General features: G+C 38.5%; 2 protein-coding genes across 9 annotated transcripts in view; both read right to left on the bottom strand.

Annotated features, from left to right (window-relative positions):
* LOC103177968 (girdin) overlaps window positions 1–17,000 on the bottom strand; it is an 84,919-nt gene that overhangs the window by 14,814 nt on the left and 53,105 nt on the right. For 7 of the 8 annotated variants that reach the window (XM_007892393.2, XM_007892396.2, XM_007892394.2 and 4 more), the window contains exons 18-27: window positions 16,058–16,234; window positions 15,047–15,208; window positions 13,613–13,890; window positions 13,182–13,325; window positions 11,803–11,989; window positions 10,221–10,366; window positions 9,432–9,524; window positions 8,958–9,166; window positions 8,248–8,331; window positions 167–367 (exon numbers count right to left, since the gene is read on the bottom strand). In XM_007892393.2, coding sequence (XP_007890584.2) covers window positions 167–367; window positions 8,248–8,331; window positions 8,958–9,166; window positions 9,432–9,524; window positions 10,221–10,366; window positions 11,803–11,989; window positions 13,182–13,325; window positions 13,613–13,890; window positions 15,047–15,208; window positions 16,058–16,234 — 1,681 coding nt within the window. The remainder of the gene's footprint in view (window positions 1–166; window positions 368–8,247; window positions 8,332–8,957; window positions 9,167–9,431; window positions 9,525–10,220; window positions 10,367–11,802; window positions 11,990–13,181; window positions 13,326–13,612; window positions 13,891–15,046; window positions 15,209–16,057; window positions 16,235–17,000) is intronic. The other variant, XM_042333644.1, reaches the window with a different exon arrangement.
* On the bottom strand, window positions 363–5,067 carry LOC103177967 (terminal nucleotidyltransferase 4B-like). Its single transcript, XM_042332713.1, has one exon. The coding sequence runs from the start codon at window positions 5,065–5,067 to the stop codon at window positions 3,184–3,186; it is 1,884 nt and encodes a 627-aa protein (XP_042188647.1). The 3' UTR covers window positions 363–3,183.

Genomic DNA, 17,000 nt, shown 5'->3' with positions numbered 1-17,000 from the left:
TTAGAAACGGATGGAGGATTTAGCAAAAAAAATCCAGAGCATGCCTTTGATGAAGTGCTCACATCCCAAATTATTTGTTTTTACTTGTAAGAAAAAGGATAAGATATTTTCAACCATAGCCTGCTCGGAGGTCTAATAATTCACTCCAAATGCAGCAAAGTTATACCTTTATGCTTAAGTTTCTGCTTGGATCTGAAGCCAGAAGAGTTTGCCGCAGCTAGGTTGATAGCGGTTGTGGAAAAGGCCATGGACCTCAGTTCTGTTCTCCTCTGCCCGCCAGGCACCTCATTATGCCCCTCCAAATTTTCAGAACTGCCTGACCATTGGGCTCCTGCTGAGACCAAGGACTGCAGCAGATCATTCATGGCTGGGATGGAAGTGAAAGCAAATGAATTAGCATGTTCAAAGTACTATAATCTTCCTTCAACACACATAGTATTCCACATTTGTTTTAGAACATTCAGGTAAATTTGAGGCTGCACCTATCAGGTCGTCCATGTACTCATAAGACGATTAACTTGAAATATTTTTAATCAAAAATACTTCACAAAATGGTTCCTATACAGTTCAGATGCAATTTTTGTTCCCAATATACAGGACAGGAAGGAGTACCATGCTTTCACCGCTAATTAAAAGCACAATGGGTTAAAGCCAAGGGACTGTTGCCAGTAGGAAAGCTGTTAAGGGATAAATGGAAGGGGATACTAACACATTAAGGCAACAAAACAAATCTGTGAATGAAGAGTTTTGTCAGGCCAAGATGTAATCATTTAACTGCTTTAGAATGTAGACATACCATGATATGATCAAAAAGTGAAAAGTATGAAGAATCAAAAAAACAGTTAACATTAATAAACTGACTGGCCAACAACACAAAACCTCTTCAACCGTATCCATACTATTACAAACAATACATTTTGATCATTTATTTTTTCGTGGAATTGGAAACTATTTAACACTTTATTGTTTTAAGTCATCTGTATACGATTTTTCTGTTACCAAATTTTCTTATTTGTTCGGACCTCATATTTTCTGATTTGGAAGGGTCAGAATAGGTATGAAAGTGAAAGAAAATAATTTTAATTAAGCTTAGAAGAGCTTACAAAACCAGAAGTTGAAAACTCAATATAAAAGGAAAAATAGAAAAGAAAAATAAGGCTAGCATTGTAAATATTTAGATTTGGTTTTGTATTTATTTTAGAAATTGGCCCATAGAAACATGGTTAAACAAATTGTAGGCTGCCTAAAATTGTAATATTGCAAGGTTTACTTTGAATATTGTATGTGGGCACTTTTTATTCATAGATTTTATTTTTTTAAAAATGAAGACAGTATTCACAACTTTAAGAAACTATCTGTAATAACCAACATCAATTTTACTCTTCCACACTCCTGATATTATGCCTAGATCAAATTTATAACTACCATCACTTGTGACTGATTGTCCATGACAAAATGTTAACTGCTCGCTTGGTATAAAAGTGCAGTACCAATTAAACAAAGTATGATACAATTTATTATTAAGATTTATTTTCCTTTATTCCCTCGACTACTCTACGGTGCTTTCTAAAACAACTTATATTCCACCAAATTGTTACCTTGTTTTTTTTAGTTAAGACTGGTTTCTACATACTACATAGACTACCATTCAAGATACTGACGGTTTTTCATGATTCAATGATAGAATAACTGTTCACAAACTTTTGCTGTACATTTTTATCCATCCTTTTGCTAGCTGCAAACCATGATTAGCAAGAATTGTATTTTTCAAGTTTCAATTTCAAAACTTAGGGAAGGTTTTGAAAAAAAGTTTGCAAGTTTCACTTCATTTCTGGTATTTTCAATGCTTAAGATTGATGTTTAAATTTGCTCACACCTCTCAATTATTTTATTTTCCCCAAAAAGGCATCTTACACATTGGAACAATAAATCTATCATATTGTGCCTGTGCTCAGTTTTGGAACATTGTGATGATCTTTTAAAAAAAATGGAACAGCTGTATTCAGAATCCAATTTCAGTGCTAATTAAAAAATAAAGTTATATTAACTGTTCCTGCGAGGATTGTAAAGCATTTCTCTCAGCAACATGTGGTCTCTCAATACAAGCACGACAACAGGGCCTTTGTTCAATAAAGGTCATGCATTAAAAATTAAAACTTAAAAAACAGCTGGAATTTTCTCACTTAATTTAGAAGCTGCCATTTCTTGGGGCGGGGAAATTATAAATACGATTGTAAGGCTGAACTATTCTCTCGGCATTTCATAATTTGATCCACTTTTTAAAAAAAAATCATTAAAAAACAAGCTCAATTATTTGTCATTGGTAAGACAAATAAGAAAATATTGAAACCACTTTCAAACATTTGATAGGAATGTGAAAAAATTACCAAAACTCACAAGTTTACTAATGCAAACGCTGATTCACCCTCATCTATATATACATAAAAATGTTTATGTAAAAATATGTAAACATTTGTTTAGATTTCCCTAAAAATCAAGGCGGTAGAATATTTCAACAATTTTAAGATCCTCTGATACACTTTGCTGACGAACATTCTTCATAATTTTCATTTGTGGAATTTTTTGTGCATCAATTCCATCTTAGAAATGGTTGTATTCGATAACAGATATCACGTCAAAACATTTCAAAGTAAACTGAGTTACCTTGGGGTGTTTGGAATTACACAGGCAAATACACTAGCTAATCTGAAGAAACACCACCCCATAAACAACAATGTTTATTTTGACAATTGATTATTTTTTGGTGAATTTGGATGAGAGAGGAATATCGGCCAGGAAATAGTGCAAAAGGATCTTTTAACCTCTACCTGAATCTGTCAGTTTAACTCCTTATCCAAAGGACGGCATCTCTGATAATGCAGCACTACCATTGTATTTCACTGAGCATCTGCCTACATGGTGAACTGGAGACCTGCTGTGGTATTCAAACCCTTAACCTTCTCAACCAGAGGCAACAGTGCTCCAAACAGGTAATTCTTGAAATGCACGGGCACCATAAAAGAAATTAATATTTATAAAAACAAGTAACGCACGATCATTTCTGTACAAACTGGAAAAAAGTATCCATCCTCTCAGAAAGATTGAGCAGATCCCATCTAGTACGATCAGTCTTGTGTACCATATGGGATTCAATGAATAAACTGCAACTAACTCAAATGCAGATTACTGAAACAAGTCTGCTGGAACAGAGTCTTTCTTGTGTCTCCTCTTCTTGCCAGACTGGTACTGTGGGTGTGGTTTCTTGCCTGAATTCTGTTTGTTTGATATTCTTCCAACATGACCAGAGTTCTGTTGTCCATGGAAGCCTTTGATAGAGGAATGAAACGTTATTGCTGCACCACATTGAGTTTTCTTAGTGCTCCTTATTGAATTGGTGGAACTTGACTGAGAAGATACAGTTCTTACTTCTTGTGCTGATTGGTTTGTATTGGACTGGCGATTGGCAAATTGTTTGGTTGATATGGAAGGTGTTCCATCTGAATCTACATCACTTGAACTGGATAAAGTGGAAGAGGCTACAAACAACAGATCAACCGTTGGGTTAGAGGGGCATTCGTTAAGATAAGCTTCAAAACTCCTGCATTTTGACTGGACTACATCGGAATTCTCTTTGGAAACATTGTTGTTGCATTTGTCCAACTGCTGTGGGTCTACCACTAAAGTTATCTCATTCCCATTCAACGCAACATCATTACTGCTCTGCGGACTCCACTTCTGGTGTATCCAGTCTCTATAGTCTGCAACTTCTTGGGTTATTTGGATTATTCGGCCCAAAATACTAACACATTCCTTGTTAGGATAATACTTTGCAATGGGAGAGACAGCATGACTTAAAACAACATAGCTATAATCAAAGGCTTGCTTCACCTGCATTGCAGCGTACGACTTCCTACCAACATTTTCTTCCTGCAGTGGGTCTTCGATGCACAGCATCGACGGTCTGTATCCCTCGGCCGTATCCCTTTGAAGGTTTTCCCTCGCCACGTAGGAGCCCCCGTGCTTTATCCGAATGCCTGTCCTGAGATAATTGAAGTGTCTGCCGTACAGTTCGAAGAATTCAATCAAAAGTACTCCGAGGTTCGCGCCGGGGTCGCAGGCGTCCTTCCGGGGGTGCAACTGGAGGAAGCTCACGGCCATGAGAAAAAGACTGTAAGAGCTGATCCCACCCGTGAACACCTCGTTCAGGTCCCTCTGCAGCAGGAACTGCTTCAGCACCAGGACCAGGTACGGCAGCGCCGGGTAGGTTTGGATGAAATCCTTGATCAGCCGAGTGGCTCTCACCCCGTTTTGCACGTTGAAGCTGATGTCCACTTTGACTTCGGTGCAGGAGTCCACCAGTTTGATGATGGGCACGGTGGCCTTGTCCAGGATCTTCACGGAGTTCTCGGCGGCCACGCCGTGCCTCCGGAGCGCCTCCTCGACGATCCACAGGGGCGGAGCCTTCCACTTCCCGAACACCACGAAGTCGATGTCGCTGGTGGGCAGGTACAGGCCGGTGCTGAAGCTGCCGAATATCTGCACGTCGGCACTGGGCCACAGTCCTTTGATGACGCTCTCGATCCGAGCGACCACCTCCATCCGCATCTTCTCCTCCTCGCGTCGAGGCGACATGTAGTGGTAGAAGTCCACCATTTCCTGGTGCAGCCCCTCCACCCCCTCGCTGTAGTCCCGCTTCTTCCACGGAGTCCCGTTGCGGTCGCCCCTCCCGGACAGGAGGCTGTAATTGAATCCGAAAGTGCTGGCCTTGTTGCCCCCCTTCTGCTTGTTCCCTGAGCCGCTGTCCCTGCTGTCGGGGAGGCTCCTCGGCCGCTGGAAGTTGCAGTTGCTGTCCCCGGGCTCCGGGGGGGAGACATCCCCCTGTCCGCACCGGTCCCCGGTCCCCGGTCCTGGTCCTGGTCCCGGTCCCGGTCCCGCTCGGTCGCCGCCGCCTCTCTCGGCGGCGCAGTGGATGTTCCTCAGCCCCTGAGTGGTTTCCCAGATTTGCATCCACAGAGCGTTTGCGGGTCCGAGCTGCTCGGGCTGAAACCAGGAGATCCTGGGGTCCATCGCGGAGACCCTGCTCCTCTCCCCCCCCCTCCTCTCCTCTCCTCACCCCCTCCTCTCCTCCCTCCTCTCCCCCCCCTCCTCCTCTCCCCCCCCCCCTCCTCTCCTCTCCTCACCCCCTCCTCTCTCTTCTCCCCTCTTCCTCTCTCCCCCCCTCCTCGCTTCCCCTCCCCTCCCCTCTCTCCCCTCCCCCCTGTCCCCTCTCCCCCCCTGTCCTCTCTCCCCCTCCCCCCTGTCCCCTGTCCCCCTCCCCCCTGTCCTCTCTCCCCCTCCCCCTGTCCCTCTCTCCCTCCCCCCCTGTCCTCTCCCCCTCTCCCCTGTCCTCTCTCCCCTCCCCCTGTCCCCTCTCTCCTCCCCCTGTCCTCCCCCTCTCCCCCTGTCTTCTCCCCTCCCCCCCTGTCCTCTCTCTCCCCCCTGTCCCCTCTCTCCCCCTGTCCCCTCTCTCCCCCCTGTCCTCTCTCTCCCCCCCTGTCCCCTCTCTCTCCCCCTGTCCCCTCTCTCTCCCCCTGTCCTCTCTCTCCCCCTGTCCTCTCCTCTCCCCCTGTCCTCTCCCCTCTCGGCCGCTGAACTCGCCGCTGCTGCTTTATTTTGTTTTGTTTTCCTCCTCCTCTGTAGTGACGGCCGCTCCCTCTCGCCCTGACCCTGTGTTCCCGTCCGCGGTGAGAGCGACGCTCCCTCCCTCCCTCCCTCCCTCCCCGAGACCGGTGGGTGGGGGTTCCCTCCCCCTCGGCGTCTCCGGGTGTCGGTGCCGGTGGCCGAGGCCGGTGGTGCAGCGGCGGCGGCGGCGGCAACAGTTCTATCGACAAAACACTCTCCAAGTAATGGCGACAACCGCTCTACTGCGCAGACGTACTCCAGCGCCTTCCCCACTCGCAGGCGACCGGGTTTGCAGCATATTGTGTTGTTGTTGTTGTTGTTGTTGTTGTCAGACTCGCACGTTGTGACACCTCAGACGGTAAACAGTGCGATCTTCACATTTTGGTTTTTTTTTAAAAAAAAGTTAAACCGATGGCAGTGACAACCAACTCGATGCTGCAATGCAATGCAATGCAATGCAATCCAAGTTTAAGAAGAACACTCCACGTTTGCAGGAATACCTCTGCTGCCCGGAGTGGCTGTGGGTTGTTAGGTTTTGCAAAAAAAATCCAAACTATTCATTTCTTCAAGGTACATATTTAGATATAAGCCATGGCAGAGGTTATGGTGTAGGGCTTTTTTTTTTTCCGGAGAATATTTAACTTCGATCACTGATAAGGATTCCAGATTTTGAATTGAAGTGGGATTCTGAATTCACATTGAATTCAGTTTATGAAATAAAACCCGAGCAAAGCGTTGCACGAGTTTCCAGTCGACTTGTTTAGATCAAACAAACCTCAAAGCAGAAGTTCTCTTTAAATGAACTTATTTTTAAATACATATTCTGTTTCAGTTTTGTCTTTTGCTATAAAAAAAATCATTTTTTTTTAATGCACTCCTTATAATTTGGGTGAGGACATTTTTGTAATTCATGGTTATCGCTCGAGGCCTATAATTTTCCTTTGTAAATGTAATTGCTAATCGATTACGTAATTTTTAAATGTACATTATTTTGCTTGCAGTGCCTTACCGACAGCAATGTTTCTACATCCCACCTAGTGGTAGGAAATAGGAATACTATAACATTGCAATGCATATCTATCACACTGCTAGGCTAGTCTGTCAATAAGGTAAATCCTACAAATTCCTGTTGAAAAAGGATTTTTCTACTGATATTTAGAATCCAAGAGAAAAATGGAAATAATGGAAGAGTAAAATAGACGAATGAAAATCCCAGAAGCCACAAAGGAAAGTCTAGCGACTGAAGTCTCCAGAAGCATTTTTTTTATAAGACTCTCAGCCATAATCTGCAAAACTAACTTTTGATACATTGTTAGTATTCTGGAAGTCAAACTAATGAAATAAGTGACCAAACATCTATTTATAATCTCATTGTCTCAAATTTGAAACAAATAGAGATCCTGAAAGGTTACAAATATTAAACGTCAACTTGTTTTTGCGTAACACAATAATAACAAAAAACACTAAAGCTCTGCAATTTCACAATTCAAGTATACTTTGTAACAATGTCAATATTGTGTTGCTCAATTCAGTCATTAATAGAAATAAATATGACATTCCAGAGCAATCAGCAAATCTCCAACATTAACATTGTAAAATATGGCTATTATCATTGTTGCATGAGGGTGACCGGGTTCCACAACTAAGTTCAAAACACTATACTGTACTTCAATTTCACCAAATATCTGAAAAACAGGCTGGTAAGCAAGCAATATCAATACATTCCTGATATTCATGAGTTTGTCAAAACTTCAAGCAGTACAAATTGAAATAGAATAGCAACTTCCCAACCATACAACAGCCTGAGCATCTTTTCTTGTATTGCTAGGATTTAATTTTGTTCCTCTAAATTCATTTAGTATAAATTAAATTTGTAAAGGGAACTAACTACCTAGGTTACATTTTTGAAGAGATCAGGCTTTAGAGACATGGTTTGAGGGCAGATAGGTGGAGCTTGGATCAGTTGAAAGTTTGATGGTCTTATGGACCTTTCTGTGTTCCTACAATGTCTTTCATAAATTGTACAAATCAAGGGATATAACATTTTTCTTTTTGATATTGTAAGAGTCTTAAGCAATTAGGACACAGATACGATTAAAAGTTTTGCAGCAAAAAATATCACAATATGCAGATAATAAAATGAATACAGAACAAAACTGAAATCTGAGAAACATTCTCAGCTTTTAAAATTTTGCAATGAAAAATACAATCCTCTGAAATTAAATGGTCCGCTTTAAAAAAATACAAGTTTTTAAATTATTTAAGTTTGTTTATATCTATTAGTTTCCTTAAATTCAAAGTATGGAAAATAGCAACCACTGCTGCCCCCCAGTCCACCTCAGGATTCTCCCTCTATATTTCTCCTGAGATGCATTGTTTCACAATGTAGCTAAATAAATAATTCCTATTTATAGACCCATGCATATTCTTATGAAGAAATAATGACATACATGATGCAGGTTGACTTAAATGTTAGAACAAAAGAACAAAGGTACAAACAAAGGGAAATGTAAGGAAGGTTAGTATAGGTTAAGTGATGAAAGCTAGTGCAGCCACTTGAAAAGCTGAACTTTCAGAGAGTCTTACACATGGAGCGACGGTAGAGGGCCTTCATTTTGTCTTTATCCTTCGGTCTGTTCCTCATAAAGGGCAGCCTTTTCAGTGCAGCCACTTTTATTTCAGAGCATGTGATATAAAAGGAAATTGGGAAATGAAAACAAAGAAAAGAGGGAGGGAAAACAGATGGAAGTTAACAAATGCTGAAACTGGAGACAGAAACAAACATGCTTCCTAAGTTTCAGCTGATCATTATATGCTTATGATTACTACACAAATGTTACAATGAATAGTGTATATTCTATTGAATGGAACTGCTCCTATTATGGAGGAAGTACAATTCTAAGAAAATAAAGTCCATCATGTTAGATTTATAGACCACTATAAAAGGTCTATATGATGAACTATGCAAACCTAATCACATCCCTTTACTAAAAGTTCAATAGAGTTTAATCTGTTTTCAATAAAAACAGAATTTCTTTCAATCCTAGTGGGAAACAGGTCATTAATAATATTATGAACCTTTTAAAGATCGATATTTAATTAGTTTGTTCCCTAATGTCTTGCAGTGATGTGGTATTTAGAAACTAAAGTTATAAGCAATAAACGGGTAAATAAAACACCTTGCACATAATATTTCATTAACCATGTGCCAAAGTTTACATACGTTATATAAAACCATCATTTGGGAGTTGTTTGTAAAAACCAAAAGAACAGTTAAAATAGTCTGTGTTACTCACTGCTGCTTTTCTTGGAGGCCTGATTGTCATCAAGAGAGTTAGAACCCACAGAAGAGCTATCTTGACTGTCTTGGTGAGGTAGGTGAAGAAATCCATCACTGGATTCTGATCTGGTTGGAGTATTTGTCAGAGATTTGATGCGTTCTCGGTTGCCTTCCTTTTTGTGCTTTATTAACTTTTTCATCTTGATCGCAATCCAATTGCCCCTTCTGGAGAAAAGGAACAAATGTCCACATAATCATGTACCAGATTTTCATTTTTGCATTTAACCTATTGAAGTATAGGACCACTATTTTTAATTTTATTCAATAATTTTTGATAGTAATAATGAAAAAAATATTTTTGGTATAAATAGTATTCCATTTCATGTTACACCAGCAGGTCAAAGATTCTATTAGTGAAGGAATGTAGAATGAGTAGCAGTTGCACATTTCTTTAATTCTAGTGCATTTCTTAATAGATTTCATTCAATACCTCCGTGGGGGTGAAGGTTCATAGAATTTGTACTGATCCATAATCTTCTCTTCAAGTTTTTCCTTCTGTCGCCTAAGTTCATTCAGTTTATCACTTTCCAATGAAGAACAAGACAAAATATGAGAATTCATAATGTTATTTGCAGTTTAAAAAATTCATAATATACATAATGAAAAAATGCCACTGTTAAGAAAATAAATTTGTACAATTTGGGCCATACACAACATTGTCAGCATTTCAAAGCAGAAGCTAAAGAGATTTTTCAATCTGCAGAATCTATACTAGGAGCACAGATAGAAGTACCAGCCAGAAGTAAAAGCCAGCTGTACAAAACTAAAGGAACAACAAATTTATCTTTTTCCCCTGGTGAAATTTGGTTGCTAAAAAAAGTTCCTATTGAAACTAGCTTGTGATTTGGCTCATAACTGACCTCAATCCATTAAAGAGGAACCTTGACAAACAAAAAAACAGAAGTCGCTGGGAACACTCAGGCGGTCAGGCAGCATGTCTGGAGAGAGGAAAGTGAGTTAACGTGAGTTCTGATGAGTGTTCCCAGCGACTTCTGTTTTTATTTCAGATTTCCAGCATCTGCAGTATTTTGCCTTTTGAACCTCAACAAATAGTTCAAAGGGTTCCGTAGACCTTGAGGCATAAGATTAAAAATCATGGATTTCAAATACATGTTATACTTTAATCTGATGAATATTTAATTTCTACATTATAGTGGGGGAAGAAAAAAAGATGAACAATTTGTCTGGATTTGTTTAATCTCATTGAACCAATACTTACATATATTGTCTTTGCTCCACATGGAACAGATCTTTACTTTCCATGCTTTGTTCTAACAATGTCCTGTTCTGCAACATCAAGGTCTGGATTTGGTCTAGTAGATGTCTGTTTTCTTCCTCAAGATTCCCTTTTAGTTGGCTTAAAAGCTTCAAAGAAACCAGGACAATATAAGATGTAACATAACACATTTGCAAACTGCACAATTAAAATGAAAGGACTGAAAAGACCATATTTTCTTAAAAACATGATTTGCACTACAGTACAAAATTCCATATTTGGTAAAAACAAGGCATAGAGATTAACCAACTGAATTTTCTGTTTAGTAAGTATAATCATCAAAAAAGCATTGAATTCACTACAACTATAAATGGCATCTTAAGGACACTGTCAAAATTTGAATAAAATTGAGACAAAGGAAACTACAGCACAAACATAACCTTAGCATAGTTAGCAGCAACATTGCATGAGGTCTGTCAGTAATCCACTTAAATATTTTTATTCTAAAATGAAACTAGATCAAAATGCTGTTTTACTTCCCATTAACCTCCCCTGTTTATAATTAAAATATCAAATGATATATTTGTGGATGATTGTAAATAAAATAAATTTCAAAGGCATTATAATTTTCTCCCTCAAGTTAATTTCTTACTTTCTTTGTCTTCATTTTTTTGGAGTTAAGGGAAGAAAAGGGTCTTTTTGCACGTTAATAATAATAATAATCATTGCATTTGGTATAGTACCAAGATTTCACTGTAAAGTAGTGACTGTATTTGTAGGTGAAAGCAGCGTGGGGCTTGAGCCCACAACTTTCTGACTGGTTTGGTACCACATAGCAGCAAGCACACAATCTTGTTCCATGCATCCCACTTCTCCATGACATATCTCAGGTATTCTAAGATTAATGTCAGTGACAAGATTGAGTCTAAACATTTAGCATTTTTTATTTTGATATTTTGAATGGCCTATCAGATACTCCTTTAATGTGCATAACTTTAAAATTTCTTCCTAAAGTCTGGTCCTACTTGCCTCTAACCTATATAAGGGACTATTCCCTTCTTGCCTGCAAATGAGTTGCCACATTGGCCTACAAGATATAATGTACTACACTTTACATTATATCCTGTGAAATGCTTTCAGACATCCTCCTGATGTGAAAGGCATTATACCAAATATTAGGATCATTATTCATCACAAACATCTAAATTTGTTAGATAAAATGAAGAATAAATTGCGAATCAAGGTCCAGGAGGCTTACACAACAATGGGTTATGTTGATCAAATACTTAAAATCCTTCACTCTTTGCAAAATACATTCAGCTTTCCATTTTAAAAAAAATAGAGACTGTAGCAGGAACTATAGAAATTTTGTTATGCCTTTCAATTTGTTTTTAGCCTTTTTTTGAAAAATATCTGTCAACATACCACTGAAGGAAGATATAAGCATAATGTTTATATCTATAAACTGTACATGGTGGTGGTGGGGGGAAGGGGAAGGGAAAGGAAAGAGATTGAATTCCACCAAAGGCAGTCTTCTGAATCCCTGTTAATCTATGTTAAAACAATTCTGAGAACTTACACCCACCTCACATTGGTTGTTTAATTTAGTGGAAGTGATATCCAACTGTTGGTACTGCTCCTTCAATTTGGCAAAATCAGCTTCCAATCGGGTTTGCTCTAGCTTGGCGCAATTCAATAAGCTTTTTAGATTTTTGTGGTCCAACTGCAGTCCTTCATTCTCCTTTAACAACTGGCTGTATATTTGGTTCAATCTTCAAACAGAGAAATGAACACTTTATTTTTTTCTGGAGCTGGATTTCTGTATAACAATGCACAGCGGCATAGGTTAACTGATGCATGATGAATGACAGATTTTAAACTTTGCACCATTAAAAAATATGGAATTTAAGGACCCTCCCTTCTTTATTTCTTTTCTTCTGGCCTCCTTAGTTGGAAAGTAAGAATGGGATAACTTGTGGATATCTCCACATTTTGCTAAACATCCAGCACATTTGACATAAACAGCAATCTATGAAATAGATAGAAACCATTTTAGGATTTTTGGATGGGTAGGTTGGATAATCCAATGGTCTATTTCTGTCTGAAAGTGTTACAAGGTAAACAAATGCTGAAAAGGTGTTAAATCGGTGCAAGGACAGAAGACCATTGATGATTAGCTGAAAATTAAGTTTCTTAAAATTTCAAAATTGAATAAACCTTTGAAAAAACGGCTGCACAACCATTTATGCACTTGTATACACAGACAATAATTGACACAAATTGTTTAGAATTGGGCTTTATATTAAGTGAAGTGAAGGAAGGCCATTTGAGCAATTTAATCATGCAAAGTACTTAAAGAAACAATTGGGCTGAAATTTCAGTGGGTGTTATATGAGCGGCTTTGACAATGATATATGCTAATGGGATTTCCCCCATTCTAATTGTGTATTGCTTAAAGACACTATGGTTAACTGTTTTGACCAGAGTTTCAACCCAAGTGTTCTAAAGTCCCTTGGTAGCATTAAAGCAGTTCTTATTTGTATAAGGAGATGAAGCAAATGAATTACATTACATACAAATTTAAAAAAAATCCTACTCAAGTTCTGAATCTAAACCTTGGCTCCAATTTGCATTTGAATTTTTATATTACTTGGAGATGCTAACCCACGTGAAGGGCACTATGTAAATGCAAATTGTTGTTAACTTATAAAATTTTAGTTTTCTTGGGCAGGTGTTTCACCTTATTAGGCAAGGAAAATTAGTAGGGAAACATCTTATATTAAAAAATTAACTGGAAATTCAGCAGCATTCTGAATGACCATCAGATAGTTCTGCAATGGAGACCTTTCTACCCTCTTTGCCAAAGAACAGCATGGAAAAGAGACAAATGAGTGCAGATACAACAACAAGGGAAAACCACCATCACTCAATGTAACTAACCAGAGTTGATTGTTTTTGAATTACCTGTCTTTTTCATTACTGAGCTTCTGGAATTCATCCATCATGGCTTCATGTTTTTTTGAGTCTTGCTGCATTTTTTCCTGTTCTTTTTTCAGCATACTCTCCAACTCCTCCAATTGGTCCTTTTGCTTCAGTAGCTCGTTGTATCTACACACATACAATTTGAATGGGATTAGCTTTTTGCCCACAAATATACTGTCACTACACTTTACAGAGGGTTTTAATGTAATGATAAAGCGCTCTATCAAATTATTATTATTTTCAACAAAAGTAGCAAAGAATTGCCTTGTGGAAAAATAAAACTTCAAATGCAACTTGGTGCCTTTTTTTGAATTCCAGAGGATCTATATCATTTTAAAATCAAATTTGAATGTTACAGTAAAATATACTGCAGAATATTTGGTCACACTGTAGTTACCAACAAAATGTTATACCTGTCCTCAAGGTCCTTGTGTTCAACTTCTAAATATTTATGTGCACATTTCAGCGTCCCATGTTTATTGATGAGAGTTTCGTACTCTGTTGCCTGGCGTTCATGTAGTTTTGCCAATTTTTCATGATCTTTAACGAGTGAATCATACATTGATTTAAATTCTTCTTTTTCCTTCATGAGTGATTCATTCTCATTCTCCACGGAGGATTGTTGGATCTGCAGCTGAGAATTCTGCGTCATTAAGGATGCACTTTGGGAACCAAGTGTAGAATTTTCAACCTGCATTACAAAAAGGTTAAGGTACCTTTAACCTTAAAAATAGAGTTTGTAGACTAATAATAATAATCCTTGCATTTGATAATAGGGGCCTTATCACGTCTTCTAGAAGTCTCAAAAGATTACATTTGAAAAAACCTTATCAGAACTCCCTCTACTCTCATCTATTACAAACTTATTGAATTACAAAATAAATGAAATCATTACATTCTGTAGACTATATCTGAGATTGGGAGTTTGAAATTCCACCCAGTCAATAGTCTATAACACCAGAAATTTGGAAAATTCTTAAATGCCATCTTAAGTTGGAAGTAGTTTTTAATTTGCTTCTTAATCACAACAACAACAAGATTTCATTTATGCAGCGCCTTTCACATCGGGAGGACGTCCCAACAGAATTTAAGAATTTTGACAATTCTGAGAAATCTTAAATGTTAAAATAAAATAGTCCTACAGGCTAAAACCAGATGGAATTTTAGCATAGTGGCATCATCATTTTAGCTGCAACACAATTTCATTAATTTTTTTGTTCAAGAGCAACAATGTATCATCGTTTGTCTAGTGCCATAATCAGCGTCTTACATTGTTCATAAAAAATAATCCTTGCCTTGATACAGCACTTTATCACGTCTTCCAGACGCATCAAAGTGCTTCACAGATTATACTGTAAAGTAAATTGACTGTATATTTTGTGGGCAAAATATGGCAGCCAATTGCACACAGCAGTGTCCCACAAACAGTTGTGGATTGAGTGACCAAATTACTATTATTATTATTTTTTGAAGGGATTATTACCCCTGGAAAAACAATCTGCCTTTCGATTAACAACCAGGTTCCTACTTACTGTTAGGTAAACAGAGACTTGTGGAGTAAGGAAACTTTCTCAATGTTTTCCTTACCCAGGAATCAAACCCAGGTCCTTTTGCTTGTGAGGTGAGTGCTCTAACCACTAAGCTACAGGACTCCACTTCATGGACAACTTCTTGGAGAAAGCATAGATTTTGCCAATCATTCTTCAAAAATAACAAAAGCTGTACTTTAGTTTTTATTGAATCCTTCAGTAGAGGGCACTATACACTGTGGCCAAGATTTAATTACCATCATTGCTGCATTTTAGAAAGCAGTGTAGCCATTTTGAGATTATGTCAGAGACCCAGACCTGTAACTTGGCATTCTGTGTCTGTAAGGTGGTATTGTGCTCCTGCAGGGCTGCTGTTTGTCTCTGAAGTGCAAGGATTTGGGCTTGCAGGTTGCTATTCTGGGTATCTAGTTGCCTCATCTGTGTTTTGAAAGCCTGTTTCTCAGCTTGAAGAGTTGCATTCTTCAGGAGGGGAAAAGAAGAATAAAATGGTTTTACTTAACTGTTTTAGTTCCTGGTATTTGACAAACAAGAATACACAATATATATAAGGCAATTAAAATTTTGAGTTGATACATCATATTTCAACTATTAAATTTGCTTCTGTCAAAAAGTCCAGTATATTTTTAGAGTTCAAAACATCTGAACATGGAAGAAACCATTAAAATGAAAATAATGATTCATGGGAGGCTTGTTATTGATATGCATCTATAACTATAGAAATGATCAGCAATTGATCACTTTAAACATAAAAATAATATAAAAGGATACATTATAAATATTTTGGAGTAGCATTCCTTATTCTTTGAAAAAAATCCACAAAACATCATGGGCAGTACCTACCAGATAAGAAACTAGAATTTACATCATGTATTTTTTCCCATATGTAACCCCATGTAGTTTATTTTTAGATATTAAGGAGTGTCACAAACACATACATGTGTGTATGTGTGCGTGTGAATAATTGGTGAAATTAGGATTTGGTTTGTTTGCAATGGCCTGTGTAGTCAAACAGGATTTCATGCAATTGAAGAACAGCCACTTGAGTCAGACTCCCCTCCTACAGGGCAGATGTAATGGAAAAGAGTTTGAGGAGAAGCAAAACAAAATATTTCTGTAAATCTGGCAAAGCAAATTCACAATTGGAGCATTTTCTGGTGGGGGAGGGAAGGCGGAAGACACTGAATGTAGCACTTGTTCTGAAAATAACTTTCAATCTGAAATTAAGGAAATTCAGAGTGTCTTTCAATGACACTGGGCAGCAAATGTCTGAAAAAATGATTTTGGAAGAAGAGATTATAAATAACTCACATTCCTTTCCACCTCAATAAGTCTATCTTTAACCTTCAATAGTTCACGTGTTGTTTCTTTGCTTTCTCGCTCCCATTTACTTGTAGCCTGGAATTCTTCACCAGATCTACCTTGTGAACTCTGTACCACTTTTTCTTCTTCGTGTCTCTGTTTTAGAGCTTCATAGTTTTTTTTCACCTGTTTCAACAAAAATTAACACTTGTAAAATACTGTACTACAATCTCTTTTTACTGTCCCAAGTTTATTCAAACACATTACTTAATTTGGTAATACTTATATAGGTTATGTCAGCTATAACATATTGGATTAGCTGTTGTAGACATGAACTTTCTTATTCTTCGAAAGAAATCCAACTTTAACAGACAAGGCAAGCACACCAGCAGACAACCTACATTTCCTAACTTGTTCAACCTCCATATATAAGCACAACAAAAATACACTGAAGTTCACTCTGGCAAGATAATGTGTGTCGAGAGCATATAAATTGAAGGTTTTGAGTCTGAGTAGACCGTTGGTGCATCAAGTCTAACCGTTCACCAAAAGATTACTTTGATGCATCCATGACATCACTAATAACCCGGAATCCTTTTAACTTCCAGAAACTTGAAAAGTTCTTTTTATAGTTTTTTTTCATGACGTGTGCTGGTAGTGTGTTCCACACACCTATGATCTGTTAGTAATACATTAACTGGACACTCCAAGGGAAAAGGGCCCAGTAACAAATTATCCGATGTGACGAGTTAGTCTTAGGTCCTCACTGATGCAGGTGCTCAGCAGAGGTTGGGCTGGCATGCCATAGGCCTCTGCTCCATTGCATTGTCACAGGATAGGGTGGGAGGCCCCAGTATGTCCCCACAATAGACGAGAAGCCTCTGTGATGCCTCTGACCATGTGCATCCAACCTCTGTCGAGCATCTGCACCAGTCACAAGATGGGGCGGGAG

This window comes from Callorhinchus milii, unplaced genomic scaffold (genome assembly GCF_018977255.1).
Source record: "Callorhinchus milii isolate IMCB2004 unplaced genomic scaffold, IMCB_Cmil_1.0 Scaffold3, whole genome shotgun sequence".
NCBI lineage: Eukaryota > Metazoa > Chordata > Chondrichthyes > Chimaeriformes > Callorhinchidae > Callorhinchus > Callorhinchus milii.
The sequence above is the reverse complement of the archived record's forward strand: the minus strand, read 5'-3'. Positions and strand labels throughout refer to the sequence as shown.

Excerpts from the sequence above, each read along its gene's own strand:
- LOC103177967 (XM_042332713.1), bottom strand. The coding sequence starts at position 5,067 with ATGGACCCCAGGATCTCCTGGTTTCAGCCCGAGCAGCTCGGACCCGCA.